The sequence below is a fragment of the Drosophila navojoa genome, chromosome 2 (genome assembly GCF_054131105.1).
Source record: "Drosophila navojoa isolate 15081-1374.11 chromosome 2, UAZ_NAV_1.0, whole genome shotgun sequence".
In the NCBI taxonomy this organism is placed as follows: domain Eukaryota; kingdom Metazoa; phylum Arthropoda; class Insecta; order Diptera; family Drosophilidae; genus Drosophila; species Drosophila navojoa.
In genome coordinates this window covers 2,001,722-2,021,925 of record NC_142890.1, presented here as the reverse complement: position 1 = coordinate 2,021,925, position 20,204 = coordinate 2,001,722, and the positions used below count along the sequence as shown (strand labels likewise).

The 20,204-nt window shown below is 37.9% G+C and overlaps 4 protein-coding genes across 14 annotated transcripts in view; 2 read left to right on the top strand and 2 right to left on the bottom strand.

Moving 5' to 3' along the window:
* Eip93F (Ecdysone-induced protein 93F) overlaps window positions 1-10,754 on the top strand; it is a 77,004-nt gene extending 66,250 nt beyond the window's left edge. For all 10 annotated transcript variants that reach the window (XM_089256604.1, XM_030391153.2, XM_089256607.1 and 7 more), the window contains exon 6: window positions 2,745-10,754. In XM_089256604.1, coding sequence (XP_089112730.1) covers window positions 2,745-5,511 — 2,767 coding nt within the window. In that variant the 3' untranslated portion in view covers window positions 5,512-10,754. The remainder of the gene's footprint in view (window positions 1-2,744) is intronic.
* Window positions 10,755-14,833: 4,079 nt separating this feature from the next.
* On the top strand, window positions 14,834-16,533 carry Theg (Testicular haploid expressed gene). Its single transcript, XM_018112461.3, has 4 exons — window positions 14,834-15,599; window positions 15,670-15,769; window positions 15,887-16,106; window positions 16,172-16,533. Exons 1-4 carry the CDS (start codon window positions 15,124-15,126, stop codon window positions 16,432-16,434), a joined length of 1,059 nt encoding a protein of 352 aa, XP_017967950.1. The 5' UTR covers window positions 14,834-15,123; the 3' UTR covers window positions 16,435-16,533.
* Window positions 16,534-16,648: 115 nt separating this feature from the next.
* On the bottom strand, window positions 16,649-18,747 carry Idh3b (isocitrate dehydrogenase [NAD] subunit beta, mitochondrial). 2 transcript variants are annotated; one of them, XM_089256616.1, is made up of 7 exons: window positions 18,713-18,731; window positions 18,561-18,651; window positions 18,330-18,377; window positions 18,170-18,262; window positions 17,998-18,114; window positions 17,360-17,941; window positions 16,649-17,290 (listed from the first exon to the last, which is right to left on the bottom strand). In XM_089256616.1, exons 2-7 carry the CDS (start codon window positions 18,600-18,602, stop codon window positions 17,060-17,062), a joined length of 1,113 nt encoding a protein of 370 aa, XP_089112742.1. In that variant the 5' UTR covers window positions 18,603-18,651; window positions 18,713-18,731; the 3' UTR covers window positions 16,649-17,059. The 2 variants fall into 2 exon arrangements, with proteins under 2 accessions (XP_089112742.1, XP_017967948.1); XM_018112459.3 differs by having other exon boundaries at window positions 18,561-18,747.
* A 283-nt stretch (window positions 18,748-19,030) lies between these two features.
* Trax (Translin associated factor X) lies at window positions 19,031-20,151 on the bottom strand. The gene is made up of 2 exons (XM_018112462.3): window positions 19,349-20,151; window positions 19,031-19,284 (listed from the first exon to the last, which is right to left on the bottom strand). The coding sequence occupies exons 1-2, from the start codon at window positions 20,050-20,052 to the stop codon at window positions 19,104-19,106; spliced, it is 885 nt and encodes a 294-aa protein (XP_017967951.1). The 5' UTR covers window positions 20,053-20,151; the 3' UTR covers window positions 19,031-19,103.
* Between the last annotated feature and the right edge of the window lie 53 nt (window positions 20,152-20,204).

Here is a 20,204-nt window from a genome sequence, read left to right as displayed (position 1 = left end):
GCGCAAATGAATCCTCGCTACATGCGTGCAACAAAAAAAACAGCAACAACAACAGCAACAACAACAACAGCAGCAGCAGCAGCAGCCAAATTCATGGCAGCGACAGCGACGTCAGCGTCGACGCCAGCCGCGGCTGTTGCAACGGTACGGCAAATTGCAATTGAAGTGCAGCCAAAAGGTAAACGACACCAACAGCTACAACAACAACAACAACAACACGAAATCAAAACGACATTGAAATGACATTTTTCATTAATATTTGCAAACCTTTTTTTGTGCGAAACCCTTTTAACCCCTTTCGCGCCCCACCGCACATTTTTCGGTCACATTATTTGGTCTAGAGGCGCGCAGCAACTGCTCTACGGTCAGCAACCATTGCTGCCACCTGCTGTTGCAGCTGCACGCTGCTGCTTCTTCTTTACTTTTTTTTTGTTGCTGTTGTCAGCGCAATTTTCAGACATTTTCCAGACGTGCACGATCCTAGCAAAAAAAAAAAAAAAATGAAACAGAACCTTGCAACAACAACAACAACGACAACAACAACAAAACTTTTCCGTCAACTTTTGCTACGCTGCGCTGAGCTGAGCTGAGCTGGCCCACAGCCCACAGCGAGGACAAGAAGCTGTGCTGTGCGTTTCCTGCAGCCAGTGCAATGTACTGCAACGGCAGCACACACCCCCACCCCGCCCGCGCGACAAACGCACCCAGCCCCACCCACTGTGTGGTGCTGCCAAAAGGGTCTTGGTCTCAGCTCTCGTCGCGTCTGCTGGCGTCTCGTCTCGTCTCGTCTCGTCTCCTTGCCACTCCTCTCCTCGCGTCTCGTTGCCCTGCCGGCTGCGCATAAAGAAAAGAAAAATTTCGTACGGCTTTCACTGCTGCTGCTGCTGCTTCATGTTGTTGTTGTTGTTGTTGTTGTGCACAAAAAGTTGCCTTTTGAAATGGGCTAGCCAAAAGTGCGCTCCGCACGGCCAAACAGAGAGTGGCTGCTGCGCTGGCACCACCAAAGCGCCAAGTGGTGCGGCTTGGCATTAAGTGAAAAATGCTTTTTTATTTTAAGCAAAAACAAAAAAAAATGTAAGTAAAAAAAAACCAACAAAAAATGGAAAAAATTCGTCTAATGAACTTCAAAAACATGTTTGTCCCTGCCTTGGCTGGCAGGCTGACATCTTCGTGTCCTGCCCCTGTTCCTGCCACGCTCAGCCCTGGCGTGTCATCTTTTGTCTCTGCAGCAGGCCAAAATCGGAGAGAACTGAAAGCACAAAAAAAAGAAGCAAAAACAAAAAAAATTGCAGGGTATATGGAAAAAGGAAGAAACGTTACAAATTTTTCTATGCTGCATCCTTGCCATTGCCTTTGACAAGGACAACGTCGCTGCTGCTGCTGCTGCTGCTGCAGACATTTAAGAAGCGCTCATTGTCTCTGCACTCAAGTGTGTGTGCTCCATGTGAGTGTGTGTATGTGTGCCCAATATACGAGCACCGAAAATAAAAGAGGGAAAAAAAGGAACAAACAAAAAAATGTGCATCGGCAAAGGGTGAAAATAATATTTTGTCAGCTTCTGTTTTCCGCTTTGAGCTGAAGTCACAGCACAGAGAAGCTGTCAAATGCGAGCTGATGTGCCGGAAGAGGTTCCCGGGCACATAATGCGGGACGGATCATAATACGGCTTGACTGCTCAATTACCTCGATGGCACATGTTCGAGGGCTACTTCGACTACAGATCCACTTCTATTTGCCAAAAGTTCATTCACTTCACAATTGTCGAACTAATTAAGATCAAATTGGATTACGGTTCACGAGCACTAGCACCAAACTGAATGGAATCGAGGAGGGCATATTGGTTGTCAGCAGCTGAGGTTAAGGTCAACAATATATTTATATGTGTAGATTCATTAGCAGAATCAGGTTAAACTGGTTTCGTCAGTCTGTCTATCTTTCAGTCTACTTGACCGTCTGTCAATCTGTTAGCATGCTAAGCCTAGAAGAGTCAAAAGATTCAAAATTAAAATTTTAATTCATATATAAGCTACAAGTTATATGTTGTAAGAGCTTACATAATTCCGACTAACTTTTTTCTATGTCAATAAATTTCTTCGAATCTCGAACACTATAAGAGCTAAAGCCATTTAATTTGGTATGTGAGCTCTCGTAAGGTATACCCATTGAATATTCATATTAGTTTTCTGATACATTATTCATATATTTATATATATATATATATATATATATATATATATCATATATATATATATATATATATCATATATATATTCGAGCAGCTGATTATTGCACTTTAGGATATATGTCAGCAGCAGCAGCAGATCGAATTGCAGAATATCTTCTAGTCATACTTCTCCTCTACGTATTCAACTGTATCTCCTAATTTACGTAAAATACTGTAATCTAAAGGAATCTCTTTAAGTAGGATACTCCCTACTAAAATACCTTATGATAAATGTAAGACATAAACAAAATGTATCAACTGTTAATACATACACTACTTAAAATGGATTTTTAAGGGGTGTCTCTTAGGTGGGTATACCCCACCCATAAATTACTTTTTCATATAAGCCAATAAAAGTATATCAAATATAGTTAAAATCATATTTAAGGAGTATCCTTAAGTCGGTTATTTCCTACGAAAACACTCCTTTACTCTTAATATATGCAAAACGATATATCTTTTCTGATATAAACTCCTAGCCAATTCTTGTCTCATCTCCTGCCATTCTCTTCTCTTACAGAGCTCTGTCGGAGTGTGCCACGCCCCTTGGCGCCGCCGGCCGGCAGGCGTACAGCAACGAGGATCTGAACAGCGCGCTGCAGGATGTGCTGGCCAACAAGCTGAGCACACGCAAGGCGCCCAGCCAATACCACGTGCAGCGCACGACGATGCGCAGTAAACTGGGCAAAATGTCAATCGATGGCAAACGTGCGACGCCCGATCTGCAGCAGCAGCAACTGTTGCAGCACGAGCTGGAGCTGGACGAGCAGGAGGAGTCCGGCGATGAGGCCGGCGATGGCGACAGCAATGCGTCGGGCTACCAGGAGTCGGCCCATCACATGGCCGTCAACGAGCATTTTCGCAAGCTGGGCGACCTGTCCGAGCACAATGGCAGCGACCTGGGCGACGAGCAGGAATCGGTGATGTCACCGAAACAGACGCATTCACAGGGCGCCGGCACGCCCACTGGCCACCTGCCGGGCGTGGCAGCTGGCGGCAATGTGGCCGGCGCCATAGATACGCGCGTGCTGCTGCATACGCTGATGCTGGCAGCAGGAGTCGGGGTGATGCCCAAGCTGGATGAGACGCAAACGTTGGGCGATCTGTTCAAGACGCTGCTGATGGCCAGCAGTGGCGGCATTCTGGGCCAGGAGAGCAACGGCAGTGCCACACTCTTGCAGCAGCAGCAGCAGCAGCAACAGCAACAACAGCAACAGCAACTCAATGCTGTTGCTGCCTTTCGTCGTCATCTACCAAAGTCTGAAACGCCGGAGACTAGCTCCTCGCTGGATGCCAATGAGGCGTGCGAGGATCCTATACTGAAGATTCCGTCCTTCAAGGTCAGCGGCGCAACCAGCGTCTCGCCCACCAACAGCAACAATGCCAACGCCAACATCATCGTCAACAACAACAGCAGCAGCAACAACAACAACAATAGCAACAGCAGCTGCAACAACAACAACTCCAGCAGCAATCGCAACGGGGATCACAGTCCACACTCCGCCTCGCCGATGCTGGCAGCAGCTGTTGCCGTTGCAGCCGCCAGCAACAGCTATCGCAACAGCAACAACAGCAGCAGCAGCAACAATCTGCTGTCGCCGACAGCAACATCCATACAGAAGATGATGGCCAACACCATACAGCGCAAGATCAACGAGCAGAGCAACCAGGACAGTCTCCTGGGCCTGGACAAGCGCAACAATGGCAACACCAGCGGCAGCGAGTGCAGCAGCAGCGGCGGGGGCGGAGGCGGAGGAGGCGGCGGCAGCACCAGCAGAAAGCCCAGCATATCGGTGGCCAAAATAATCGGTGGCACGGATACCTCACGCTTCGGTGCCTCGCCCAACCTGCTCGCCCAGCAGCATCACAGCCATCTGAGCGCCCATCATCATGCCCACGCGCACACGCATCCGCATGCGCACCACCAGCAGCAGCAGCAGCAGCAACAGCAACAGCAGCTGAGCGCGCAGGAGGCAGCGGCGCTGGCAGCTGGCAAGGGCACCCGGCCGAAGCGCGGTAAGTACCGCAACTATGACAGAGACAGCCTGGTCGAGGCCGTCAAGGCAGTGCAGCGCGGCGAGATGTCGGTGCACCGGGCCGGCAGCTACTACGGCGTGCCGCACTCTACGCTGGAGTACAAGGTGAAGGAGCGGCACCTGATGCGGCCGCGCAAGCGTGAGCCGAAGCCCCAGCCCGATCTGGTCGGGCTGACGGGCGCGGCGAATAAGGTGAACGCCAATCTGGTGGGGCTGAATCATCTGGACAAGCTGAAGGCGGGCAACAGCAGCAGCGGCAACAGCAGCAGCAACAACAGCAGCAGCAACGTCGGCTCCAAGCTGAGCAACGCCCTGAAGAACAACAGCAGCGCGGCGAGCGCAGCGGCCGCTGCCACGCCCAACGGCCTGAAACTGCCCATTTTCGATGGGGTTCAGCCGTTGTCCTTCCAACCGACCATGTTCTGGGCGCAGCCGAACGCCGGCGCCAACTATGGCCTCGACTTGAATCGCAATAACGACTTTCTGAACAACCATCTGGCCGAGGTGATACGCGGCAGCCCGCTGGGCGTGGCGGCCAATCTGAACCACGGCCATGTGCCGAGCGTGCACATGAAGAGCGCCCTGGAGTACGCGGAGAACATGTACGACGGCATCATACGAAAGACTCTCAAGCAGAACGACAGCGATGCCATTCTCAACAGCAGCGGCAACAACAGCAACAGCGGCAATGGCAACGGCAATGGCACCGGCAATGGCAATGCGCTGCTGGATCAGCTGCTGGTGAAGAAGACGCCGCTGCCGTTCACAAACAATCGCAACAATGACTACATCAATGCCACCTGCTCCAGCTCAGAGTCGAGTGCGAAGCGTCCGGGCAGCCCGCTGGGCGCCTATGCGGATATCAAGCGCGAGCGACTCAGCCCCATGCGCAGCACGGCGAGCGCCAGCAGTGAGGACGAACAGGATGCCCATGTTAACACCACCAATAACAATAACAACAACAACAACAACAGTGAGCTGGCCCACAACAAGAACAACAATGGCAATGGCAACGGGCGCAGTCGGATGACATCGCGCGACTCGGAAACGGACGCCAGCAGCTTGAAGAGCGAGCAATCGCTCAGCTCGGCAGCGCAGCTGCACAAAATGATGGATCTCAATGGCAGCAACAGTGTCAAATACGAGCCAGAGCCGGCGGCAGCAACGGGGGCGCAACTATCGCCAAACAGTTCGATACTGCACGACAAGCTGGCGCAGATCAAGGCCGAACAGGCCGAGGAGCAGTTATAGGTCCGGTGGCAACCAGGTCAGGACTGTCCCCAGCAACAGCAGCAGCAGCAGCAACTTGTGGCACCAGCATTTGTGTGGCCACCGCTAGCCACGCACTACTATAGTTTCTAAATGAATGGGGCAGTTGGTTAGGTGTGCACTGTACAGGCAAGCGCCGATTGAGCGAAACCAAATTTTTAAGCATGTATGTATATGAATGTCTATATATATGCACATATATATATATATATGTATAATGACAAAGCAAAGAGCCCGCGGCAAATGGAGCAGCAGCTCCAAATTGTTAGTAGTTAATAAAACCTAAAGCAAAACAAAAACAAAAATGAATACACACACACACGCAAACATATAACTTATATATAAATGTATATGTAAGCATGCAGTCTGTATGCAACACAGCAACAACAACAACAACAAACAAACATGCATAGATACACACAGTATTTATGCATATTTTTTGTTTAGTTTTTTGACAATCGACAAATAGGCATTCTCTTGTACAAACTTTCTAAACCAAACAAAACAAAAAAAAACAAAAAAATAATACCCTAAAAATATATACAAAAAATAAAAAACAAATAAGCAACAGTAAACACAACAATACCAAGTAAATTAATTTGTAAAATTAAACAAAGAAAAAGAAACAACATTTATTTCCATTAAAATTTTATTTCAACACAAAAAAAAAAAACAACAAAAACAAAATAAAGTACAGCCCATATAAAAATACTATGCCAGCGCCTGCTTGCGAAATGTAAACGAAAATTCTTGGAAATAAAACATTCCATAAACATTTTTATAATTTTTAATATATTTAAAAATACAGAAAAAAAAAACAAAAGAAAACTTTATATGTGATTTCTAAAAACGCAATGCAGACGGCTTATGCATAGCTACTGACACTAAACCCAACAACAACAACAACAATAACTACAAATACCAGCAACAACAACAACAATAACAACTAAACCAACAACAATATCCGATCAATAACAACAACAACAGCAAACATAATAGCCAACAACAACAACAGCAAACAAACAAAATAGCAAACACAAAATTCAAAAACTACAAAAATCAAAATCAAATACAAAATTTTAACATTTTTTTCGTTCTCAATTCATTTCAATTTTTTACATTATTATTTTCAAAAAAGAAAAACCCTTACAAAAATGAAGAAATATAAAACAAACGGAAATCAATAAACAAAGCTGCCTTCACATTTACAAATTAAATAAATTGATAAGAGGAACGAGAAAATGTTAGCTAAAGCAAAAAAGAAAAAACAAAAAAATATATAAAGAAGAAGAAGAAGCACACAAAATAATAATAATAAAACAAGAAACTTACGCAAAACCAAAATTCACAACAACAACAAAAACCACCAACAACAACAGCAACAAAAGACAGCCCATCAAAAATTAAAAACAAAAATTTAATTTGACAAAAAATTCAAAACAAAATCAAAACACATATAGATAACAAAATTATAATATATGAAAACAAAATTTTGATGTTTCGATGTTAAAAAAAGTACATAATAAATTTAACTAAATGTTTTAGGCCGTAAATTTATAAAAAAAAAAAAAAAAAAAACAAATTCCCATTCGCTAAAATGTCTTGAAGTAATTTCTATAAAACTATATATCTAAGTATATATATATATATATGTATATTTCTGTATGTGTGTGTCTTGATCCATTACGCGTATACCTCAATAACGAAACACACAAGATCATTTTGAGCAACTCTATATAAAATGTACTTATACACTCTACACACTCTTTACACAATATACAAAATGAAAAAAAAAAAAAAAAAGAAAACTAAGAAAAAATTGAGGAATGTCTACTAAATACATATTTACACTTCAAAAAAAAAAAAAAGAGAACAACTTTTTTGGTCAAAACACGCTCCCTACCTATCCCTCCCCCATTTGAGAGCTCTCTTGTTTCGAAAATTCTAGATGGGTTTTACTTAAATGTATGCGTAAATAAAAAACAAAATCTCTATATATATATGTACCTAAATGAAGAAAAAACAAACATATTTTGTGTGCTAGCTAGTAAGTGTCAAAAAAGAGAAAACAAAAACTAAAAAAAAATTATTAATAATAAAAATTATATATACAACAAACACATGTATTTTTAAAGTTAAACAAAAACCAATATCAAAATTCTATTCAGCTAAAAAAAGATATAAGAAAACCAAAATTTTTATAATTTAAAGCATATTTATTGGCTTATCCTTAAAAATAAATTCGATGTGCATAAATGTTGTGGCTAGAAAAAAAAAATACAAAAAAAAAATACAAAATTTCTATTGAGGCAAAAAAAAAAAAATATTTATAAAAAAACATATTTCGCATATTTAAAATATGAAGAGGAAAAAAATGTAGTAAATTATTTGCATCACAAGAAATTGTTTAAAAGCAAACAAAAAATCAAATCGTATTTATTGCTAATTTAATTATATTTGAAGTATACATAAATATTTATTATACATACATATATACACACATATATATGTATATATGTATATATATATATAGACACACTATCTGTGATTAATAATCCAAAATTTTGAAGAAACTTTTTCTGACTAATGTTGGTTAGGCAAACAATGCATAAAAAGGTAAACAATTATTATAATAATATGAAACAGATTACACACACACAGACACACACATATATAGAGAAAGCTATAAACTAATTGAACGATCGGATACAAATAATAACAACAAGAACAACCACAACAACAACAACAATAACAGCAATAACTACACAGAGCAACAACTATAGAAAGCGAATTCTTGGTTGGCATATGGAGTATATGTATGGCAAGCTATATACGATATAGGCCAACATACCAGTAAACAATAGCAAAGGCAACAACTACAGCACATCACTAAACAACAACAAAACAACAACAAAAATCATACAACAGTTCAGAGCATATATAGTTGTACATATATTTTGGAAAATTTTTTACGCAAAACTAAACAAAAATAATGCAGTCTAAAACAAAAATAAAATCAAAATGCAATGTAAACATTTTATAAAACAAAATTATACAAAGTAAAAACTTAAAAAAAAAAAAAAATCAAATATTTTGTTTAAGACAAACAAACAAAAAATGCTAGAGAAAAGTAATGAAATCAAACTAAATCATAAAGAAATATAACAAAAAAAAAAAAATTAAATTAAAATAAAAATAAAGTGCAATTATACGGTTTATATGTATTAAGAAGCAAAAACAAAAATTAAATTAAATTGTAAAAACCAAATCTGATTTGAAAAGTTTATGAAAAATGCATTTTGCTGCCTACTTCAAGGCGCGAGAAACCAGAATTGAAAAAAGAAATACGATATATAAAAATGTAAATGTAAATGAAAATGAAAATGAAACAAACACAAACATATACATATACACACATATACACACAGACAGGTAAATGGGCATAGGAGTATAGTGAAAAGTAGAAGAGGAGGAAGAAGAAAAACAAGAGAAAAGCAAAGCAAGCCGTATGTAACTGAAATATGAAAACTTTTCCACTTGTTAGAAGAGAAAGGTTATCGTCGCGTGAATGAATAGGAATATAACAGCTTGAGAATGTTGAGAATTGTATAGAATTTTTGCATTTTCCAACCTGCCACGCCCCTTCAAAAAAGTTATGAAAGAAGGATTCAATATGGTCTCTTGGCTAGGTGGGTTGGGCGTGCAAAAACGCTCAGGTACGTGTTTTTATTTTTCGGAGAGAAAAAAGATTGATTACCCATACATTACTTATTCTTTGTTTACAACAAATTCATAGTTAATAATTGTATAAAACAAAATAAAAACAAGCAAACATAAACAAAATGAGAAAAACAAAAACAACTTTAAATCGATATACTTATTAATAATTATGAGTCTTAAATCTATATAAATATATATTATGTATATTTTAATTATTATTATTTTTATATACTTTAAAAGTTTAGAATTTTGTTCAACATGAATCAAAATTTGCTGAATATAAGTGCATATACATAGTGCATATACATAGTGTTTACGTTATTTACAACACACTCTATTATTTATATTATTAATTGCAACAACAACAACAACAACAATATAGGCAAATCAAAATTTTCAATTATTATTAACTATACAATAACTATATATATATATATATATGCAGACCAACTGTTGTTTAGCCTTGATTCGTGTGTTTTGTATGTATATATATATATATATATATATATTAGTAAGCAATTCCCTTTTTGAAACAAACAAACAATTTGTTGTTTTTATCTTTCTTTTTTTTTAATTAATATTACAAACGGGCAAAAACACATTTGACTTATAGTGCAATTGTTTCAAACAAAACAAATATAAATATATCCATATATATATATATTATATACTTTTATATGAATAACAACTGATATAATTTAACAGATTTCTTTGCAATACCAAGAAGTATATGTATGTATATGTAAACAGCAACAATTATTAATTTAAACACGAAGACGAACATCAAATTGAGAATCAAAAATCATTTTAAGTGCACATATGTGAACAATTTGTCAGACAAAGTCAAAGTCAGTTTACTCAATTCATTTATGCTAAACACAATGACTAAAAACGAGAAACCAATTCAAATTTGAAAGTTTAGTTGTGCCAATCAGAAAACAGATGAAAAACTCTTTACTTGAGCGTTAGAAAACAACCAAACAAATGCAAAGAACAGAAGAAACAATAGCCAAGACAAACAACCAACAACCAACAACAACAACAACAACAATAGCCCAAAATAATTGAACTAAAAATTGAGCACATGTATATGTACCAATATATATATGTCAAGAAATCAAATGAAGAAGACAACAATAACAAATAAGAAACACACACACACAGCCTGACGTCGATTGTACTTTTCTTTTTTCTTCAAGCAGAAAACAAACAATTTAATTAAACAATAGTACTACTCTAACTACAACAACTAAAATAGCAAACAGTAATAGAAATAGCCATAGCCACAAACAATTAACTATAAACCAATACAATACACACAGAAGAACACACCCACACACAGACAATTATCAATTTACTAACAGCGAGCGAGAGCGAGACTTTTCCAAAAGAGTTTTTTTCCAATTGAATAGCAATAACCAATACAATAGCCACTTAATTAAACGATCATACTATATACAATAGACAGGACAGCAGAAAAAATAAGTAACTCAAAGAAAAAAGAAGCAGAACATGATGCGAGGCGAGCGCTGAGCTGAGCTGTTTGCTGCGCATGGCGTATACGCAATATGTGTTGCGCATACGCCGCATGGCCCCATGCAAACTACAAAACAAACATGCTCAAAAGTAAATGAGAACAATTTTTATTTCAATTATCCACTATCAACTACAGCATACAGTAAAATATAAATAAAATTACAGCAACAAGAAAACAAAAACAATAGCCCTAGCAGAACATATTAAGCATATTAATCCATTTAAAAACTAAAAATAAAATAAATAAAAAAACAAAAATCAGCAATAGATCTAAGTTATTGGCAAACAGATGACTGCATCGACTACGTTTTTTTTTTACGTATATGATAAAAAAAAGTTTCTCGTTTTTAACAGCAAATATTTAGATTATTTTTAATACAACAACAACTGATGCAAGTACAATACAAGAAATACAAAAAAAATAAACAAAAAATTTACTGAGCAAAATTCATTTATTTTTGCATTTACCGAAGCAAAAAAAGATATTTAATTATTATTTGTATACTTAATCACGAAAGTGAAATGAGTATATCGGGTTTTTCTTTCTTGTGAGGATGAAAATTGTTTCACAGCCAATAAGCGTAACTAAATATATATAAAATGCATTATGATTAGCAATAGCCCATAAGATACAGATACAAATAAACAAGAAAACAAAATATATATGTATGTATTTAGCATTAACAACAACAACAACAACATAGCAAAGATACACAACTTAAGCAAAGTAAACTTAAAAAAACAAATTTGACTACTAAATTCCATAGAAGTAATTTCGTTTTAATCAACTTTTATCTTTTATCAATATAATTTTTAGTTCTTTACAGCGAAACAAAAACAAAATGTTATATAAATATATTGAATAATTTGTCAAAAAATTATTAAAAACATATATGATTTAAACATTGAAAAAAAAAGAAAAAAAAAACTTAATTAAAATCGAGTTAAGTTAGATTTAAAAATTTGTTCAGCGTGCATAATTGTTATATACTATATATAAATTTATAATTACAGTTAGGTTTATGATTTTTCGTTATTTTTATTATTTACTTATTGTGTTTCATGATATATGAATGTATATATATATATCATATACTTACGCTGAAAATGTTTATGAATAAAAACAAAAACAAATATTTTAGTTAAACAGCTGCAGTCTTTTTAATTTCTAGTTTTACTTTACTTTTTTCAAACTCAGAGGCTTTTATTTCAAATTTTTGCTCTATGCTATATATATATATGTATATCTATATATATTACACATAAAATGCAATAGTATTCTATCTTAGTACACTTATTCAAAATATACTTAACAATAGACCAAAGTAAATATTGACTCTGATGTGACTTTATCATAGCTCGCAAATAACTGTTGGCTCTTTCATCTCGCTCCGGGATCGAAGCCTTTGAACGATTCGTTGGTGAAGAAGCTCATTGAAGAAGCGAGGGTCGATCTCTGAGTGATTATCAGGGTGTCAATGCACCACAAAGAGGGTCAAAAGCGATTTGAAAGCAATGGGATTTACCACCATCCAGAACATCTTCAATATTTGCTCCATTTTCACATTGAACAAAAATAGAGAAACAGCAAGAAAAATTGGCAACGAATACAAGTAAAACACATTTGAGCAAATTTAATTTACTTAAACTTGATTTTTTTGAACGTGTTCGACAATGTTTTTGAGTTATCTCCACCCACGCGTAAATCAACAGCTCTTTGGATATCAAAAGTACTCTAGAACTGGTTACGAAGGCAAACTAACAAAAACAAATAGAAATAAAAATCTATCTTTAAACAAAACTCAACAGCTTCAGGGACCAAAAAAAAAAAAAAAAAAAAACAAAAAGGAAAAGACAAAAACAAAAGATTTATTTAACAACTCGAGAAATCTTTGAAAAATGAAATTTGAGGCATATCTACATTTCGATGGTGCACTAATATGATATGCATATAGAAAAGAAGAAGAAAAATTCACGAAATATCTTGGCAAGCATTTCGAGTATATATCAAAATCTAAAATTAGCATATGTGTGAAATTTATTCAGAAAAAAAACTGTAAAGAAAAAACAAACTTTGGTAATATAAATATATAAATATATCAAAAAAGTATATATATATAAATCAATAAATGTCTGTGGAAAATATTTGGAATATTGAAATTTTAAGTGTAAGCAAATCTTGTATACGATACGCAAGTAAACAAAATTAAAATTAAAAATTTGGGTGTTAAATAATCGTAAAAGAAAAGAAAAACATATTGATTTACATAGAAGTTTATAATTTGGTAAAAGTATTTTGGGTGTAAATAAATTATATATCAAAATATGTATGCTAGGTGGGTAAAAATTAAAGAAAAGAAAAAAAAGAACAAAACACAAAACATTTAAAAAATTAAATTAGCAAAATTTATGTGAACTTAGTAAATGGTAAATTCAAATTTATAATATATATACATATATATATAGATATGTTTATATATATTTGTGTATGTCTGCTAAAAAATTATAATATTATTAACTATTATCATGGACTTTGATTTACGAAACAAAAAACGTTCTTCAGTTCTCACTGGAAAATTCAATGCCAAGTTCAATATTTGCAGTTCGAAATCAATTTTCGAATGGGTATTCAAATGTCTAACAACCAAAAGATTGTGTAAAAAAATAATAGAAACAACAACAGCAACATTTAGATTTATGTATATGAATGTGTACAACCAAAGGAGATATAATGGCAAAATCTACTAAAGACAAAACAATACTTACAAATGAAAAACAAAACAAAATGAAAACCAAAACACACACAAACTATTAACTTGTAATGATGTGAACATGGAGCTCTCAGTATTTCGAAGAATACTGGCAATAAAAATTTAATAAAACAGTACGACAAAGATGTTTTCATTCTTATCCAAAGTATTCTAGGATCCATTTCGGCACGTTGAATTGTTACGTTTATATACTCTTCTTCTGCAATGTCCGTCTTGCCGTATGCATCTTGAAATTTAGTACTATCCATCTCAAGATCCGCCCAGTAGGGGCGTGGCAAAACGAGATGCATCGATTTTTGGAAAAAAAAGACTCGGTCTGCGTGAGCAATATAAGGGCCTAGCTCTCTAGCTCTTAGAGCTCCTGAGAGCGTTCACACATACAGGCAGACAGGCTAAATCAACTCTGCTCGTCGCCCTGCTCAAGAATATATGTAGGTATACACATTGTGTCGCTCCAGTCTTTCTCTCTGTCTGCCGAACAAAAGCAAGAGCCGAAGAGAAGATCATTTGAATTGTTTATATGTGTGCATCAGCATTCGGTATTTATATAGGAAAGACGAAGCTTGCAGCGGGAGAGTGTTCCCATTGGTCGGCTTCAACGACGGCTCCTACCTGGCGCCGTGCTCAACATTTGAGCGAGACTTATTTGAGTGTAAGTCGACCTATATAAAGGGCAGCAGCTGCAGCATTTCTTCAGTCGCCCAGGCCCGGTGGGGGTCAGTCGAGCTGCAGTAAAGTGACGTGAAGTGTGTGTAAATATTTATTGATTGTTCTACTAAGCATTAAAGAGGAAATATTTAGAAAAAATACTTAAAGGAACTACTTAGAGGAAATACTTAGGGGAACTACTTAGAGGAAATACTTAGAGGAAATACTTAGAGGAAATACTTAGAGGAAATACTTGGAGGAAATACTTGGAGGAAATACTTAGAGGAAATACTTGGAGGATATACTTAGAGGAAATACTTAGAAAAAATACTTAGAAAAAAATACTTAGAGGAAATACTTAGAGGAAAGACTTGGAAGAAATACTTATAAGAAATATTTAGAAGAAATATTTGGAGGAAATACATAAAAGAAATATATGGAGGAAATACTTAGAAGAAATATTTGGAGGAATTATTAGAAACAATACTTAGAGAAAACAACTGGAGGAAATACTAGAAATAAATACGTATTAATTATTTTATCTAATTTTTTTTAGCATTCTTATATAACAATATTATAGAATAGGCATTTCGAATCACACTTTAATGTACGCGTTCATGATTTCATTTCGAAGTCTGTGCCTTTTGTAGTTTAAAGCTTGACATGTTAAAAAAAAAAATTTCAGTATTTTAAGTACATTAACGTAATCTCTGAGAGAGAATTGTAGTAGTAGTTGTTTAGTAGGCTTTGGAGATAAGCGAAGCTATTTAAATTCGTCTTAATATTCTTAAGCAGATGACTAAAAATTTTCTGTAGCGCAACTAAAAAAAATACAAAAAAATACAAAAAAATCAACCATTTGGAATAAAAACGAAAATCAATAAAAAATAGAAAATTGCGAAACGAAAAAGAAGAAAGAATGGCTCTAAAACGTTTGAAATGTGATCTCAGTCCAGAGCTAACGACCTGTCTAAAGCTCGCTGATAATGTCCGTCCCGATTGCTGTCCGATAATCAAGCGCATACCTTACGATGCTGAGTGTTTCCTCAGAGACATTGGCAAGGAGCTGAAGAAGCTGTACGAGCGTCACGCGCGCAGCTTTACGAAACGCAAACGTATTATGGAGCTGGCGGTGCCGCTGCGTCCCAGATGCCGCTACTTGCCCAAATGTGCGTGTCCATTCAAAAAGACAATCGAAATCGTACCAGCGGATCACCCCATCCATACACGCACCGATCAATTGGCACTGCCGACAGTTAGGCGCTTGCTTAGCCGTCGGGCCGATGCCATCGCGAACGGTGATTTGATTGGCGAGGGCATCATTAATCGCTTGTTACGTTACAGTTATATGTCTTTGTACAGTCGCTTGTGCAATGTGCAGCCGTTGGAGAAACCGTGAGCATCTGACCAACTAATATACCCATACTCTAAATTGAATACTAATTTGAATTCGCCTCTGAAACAGCAAAAAGAAGAAGAAGCTAACAGAGAAGCAAATGAAGATGAGGGAGATGAATATCGCACGACTCGCTAAGCCACGTAAGCCGAGAACTCCACCGCCACTGGTAAGTCTGATATATCAGTTATTATATATGTATGTATCAAGGTAGTCTCTAAACATAGACACCTATCATAGCAACAGACATAAGCCATTTGATAACACTTTTACATTTGCTTTGCAGGATCGTAAAAAGGGACAAATAGATCAGCGGCGTCTTAAGAAACTGTCCCGTCCCAAGGTCATTATGGAGGACATCAAGCCTGAATGGGAGTTCACACCGGGCATGCGTAATTACAAAGCCTCGGATCGTGTTAAGACTTTGGCTGAGCCAGTGGATCGACCCAATGTGCACACCAACGAAAATCCTGGAAAAGTCTCACCCAATGCACTTAAATATAAACGTAAGCTCTAATTTTGAATATCTATACATATATCGATATTTACAACTGTCTGATGCCAACCGCAGCGAGTGATCGCATTAAGGAGATGTCTCAGCCTCTGGCTAAGCACGAAGCCAATTTGGGTCCGGCCGATCTGAAGGACGATCCGTTTTCCATTTCACCAAACGCATTAAAATACAAGATAACCACGCGTATGAAGGAGTTGGCCGAGCCAAAGGAGTTCGAGAATACGCACATTCGGGAGAATCCTTTTGCCATCTCGCCGGCGGCGCTCAAGGCGAAGGCTTCGCCGCGACTCATAGAACTGGCCAAGCCCAAAGGCTCGTAAGCCCAAACAACAATTTTCAGATATTTCGAAATGTTTTGGTGTTATTCATTCGGTTTTCTAAAGTTTGTATAATAAAACAATGTGAAATATTTTTCGTAATTGTAGTTTTTCTATTGCCATTGAGTATAATATAATTAATACAAATTTTTAAGTAATTTTGGTTTTATTTTCTGCATCATTGCTCTCGCTTCAATTTGATTTAGTTTTCGATTCAGAAATTTGCATTTGCTTGTCATAAACTTAATGCTGCTTGCAAACATTCGAATCCGGTTTGGATTTTTTGTTGTATAATACATAATCACAAAATAATAAACAATACGGCCAATTTGTAAAACTAAAAAGGTTTGGGGTAAATGAATACGGGGGGCAGGGGTTGGGCGGTTGGGCGAGGTAATTGCTCTAAACATAAATATTCGCCAGAAATAATACTCAAAGCATCAATTGAATTATGGAGGGAAGCAGAGGAGAAAATCATACTGAAAAATTAACTAAATATCAGAAATAATGTTTAACATTCTAATAATTTAGGCAATAACTGAAGAGTTTGGTGTCTATGCATGCGTACAATCCTTGGTTGGGGCAGCCACAGCCAACTGTTGTGGCAAATTGACGAGCTGTGAACGATCTAGTGCAGATTGGCAATAATAGCGCGCGTAAAGTCCTGAGTGGTGGATTGTCCACCCAAATCCTTGGTGCGTATCTTGCCGTCCTTGAGCACCTGGTTAATGGCATTCTGTATGACCTCGCTATAGGTTGGCAAATTGATGTGACGCAACATTTTTGTGCCGCACATTAGCATTGCCGTTGGATTCGCAACATTCTTGCCCACAGCCTGAGCGAAGATATGGCGTGCACCCTGTAAAAGCAGCAAAAAATTATAGTTGAAGTGCTGTGGAATTACTTTGCATGTTAAGCATATGCTTACCGGCTCAAAGACCACTGCATCAGCCGAGTATGAGGCACCAGCAACAACACCAGCGCCGCCGACCAAGCCAGAGGCCAAGTTGTCGACAATGGCACCATACAGATTCGGAGTGACCATCACATCGAACTGATTGGGATTGGACACCATTTGCATGGTCGTATTGTCCACAATCATTTTATCGAGCTCGATACGTGGATAAAGCTTTGAGACTTTCTCGCATGACTTCAAGAAGAGACCATCGCCCAGCTTCATGATGTTGGCCTTGTGCACGGCTGTTACCTTCTTGCGGTTATTCTTGGTGGCATAATCGAAGGCAAACTTTGCAATACGCATCGACTTCTTGGCAGTCACAATTTTCAGGCACTCCACGATGCCGGGCACCGACTCGTGCTCCAGGGCAGAGTACTCGCCTTCCGTCTGTTCACGGATGATGACCGTATCGATGTTGTCATGGCGTGTCTTAACACCAGGCAAACTGCGAACGTGCACCACATTCGCATATAAGTCAAGCTCTGTGCGCAGTTTCATGTTAAGCGTCTGCAGTTCACCCTCATTGCTGTAGTCGGGTGTAGCCAAAATACCCTATATACACATTTAAGACATTAGAATCTATCTCTATAAAGCAGTTCGTTACTGACCTTAATGCAAACTTTATTTTTGCGAATGGAGGCGACAACATCTTCAAGTTTGGCGCTTAGCACAGGATTGATTTCCGATAAAAAGAACGCCTCAAAGTCAACTGGCACATTTGCTGCCTGTGCGTAATCAAACGTTATTTTTGCTTTCGGCTAATGGGGAATTTTACCTTACCTTGAAAACCTCTTGCAGTGAGTAGACCAATTCGGGTCCGACACCATCGCCGGGCACTAGAGTGCAAGTGGTTCTATTTGCACTATAGGTCTCCTATTAAAATCATAATTATTACACATGATTCTCTAAGGTAAAATTAATTTTATATTTGAATACACACCGCACCACTAACCGCCGCTGACACATGTAGTGCACGTACTGCGGCTGCCTATAAATAATACAAGTATATTATAATAGTTAGTCATTATGTTAAGAAGGATGTGAGGATGTTAACCTCAAAAAAGAATTGGCATCAGCACTTGACTTGGCTCCAAGTGCCTAAGCAACGGCTGCTGCAAAGAACTTGGCAAGTGTTTATGTAAGCACTTGGCAACCTCTCTTTGATGATTACCTGAAAGAAAGTGCGTCCCAAGGTTTTAGCCAGTATCGACATCCTGATCGTTCGTTAAAAAATTCTGTTTATTATAGATAAACAAGTGGACCTAAATGTAGAATGTTAAAATTAATAATTTTACTTTGCGAAATTTTTGATTGGAAACCAACTTAACAGCTGACTAGGGATGCTATTAAAGTATCGAAAATCACATGTTGTCAATTACGATAAATATCCAGAAATTATTTTTAGAATTTTTTCTATGGTTGCAAATTACGTACATTAAGTAGTTTAAAAGTCCGCGTATAATTCTTTCCCAACTAATCTATTGCAGTTTGTGGACAATAAATAAATTAACTATAGAATGAAATAACGGATATCAATTGCTATCGATAAGATTTTGAGATAAGCACATTCGCTCAATCTCTCGATAGTCCGATCACTAACGTACTTTACATTTAAACGTTTTTCTGCAAATATATTTGCTATATATTTTCAAATGAATGATTACATATATTTTGCTTATAAGCTGCGAATGTTTTGATGAATCTATTTATCTATTTAAAAGAAACCTTCATCGGCTTCTTCTGCTGGCTTTTGATCAAAGCTGGCGCACTTGGCTGCCTCACCGCCGCGCACTTTCACATTATAGCACACATTTTCGGCCTTCAGCATGCTCTGCCGCATTGTCGTTATTTTGCGCCATAATTCCCGGGCACGCTGACAGTTCAAACTGATATACCTGCAAGTGACAAAAAAACAGATATTAGTTTTCATTAGGAAGGTGCACCCTGTGGTTAACGCACCCTGTGTAAAACTGCTGCAGTGCCTTGCAGGTCTCCATGCAGGTGTCCGTATCCCCGCTGCCCAGTGAATTGATGCAACGACGCATCAACTCGCCAGTTAAATCTGAAACGCCCAAAATGTACTCAGTGGGATCAACGAAAAACTGAAATTTTTCCACAGCTTTGACTGTTGTCTCTTCACCGGCCATTGGCGAATCTCCCACGTCTTGCACGGGCTTCTCCTTCTCAGCCTCGACTTCATATTGCATAATTGACTGCAAGGCCGCCCAGTCTGATATCGACTTTGAGTTCTCGCCGTTGTCCTCGTTGGACAAGTACTCCATATAGGTATACGCTTCAATGAACTCCTGCAAGCCGGGCGAGTATGCGGCACGAAATTGATAAACATCCTGATTACGCAGCTCCAAGGCAATGGCTCGGAAATTCACCTCAATCAGCTTCTTCAAACGTTGTTGCGCTTCTTCGAGCACTTTGGCCTTATTCTGCTTGCGCGAATCAATCGAATGCAAGAAAAATATAATGCGCTTCGATTCGATTGTAATGTCGCGGCTTAGTTTTAGAATTCGCTCATGGCGATCGTGTTTGGCGTCCAATTCACTCGCATAACTGCGAAACGCTTGCACAACGGGATTCTGCTCATCCAGCTGTGCTTGACGTTTGCGCGGTCCATTATTATTGTTACGATAGCCTGGATTTTTCGGCATGTTTGCAATTTGTTTATTTGTAAATAAAGCCGGCAGAAAAATGATGCGTCGATACGCAGTCTAGCGTTGCCACTTGATTGTTTTTAAACTGAGCTGCTATTTATTATGTACCATCTGAAATGTACCAACAATTTATTGGGCGTTTATTGTCG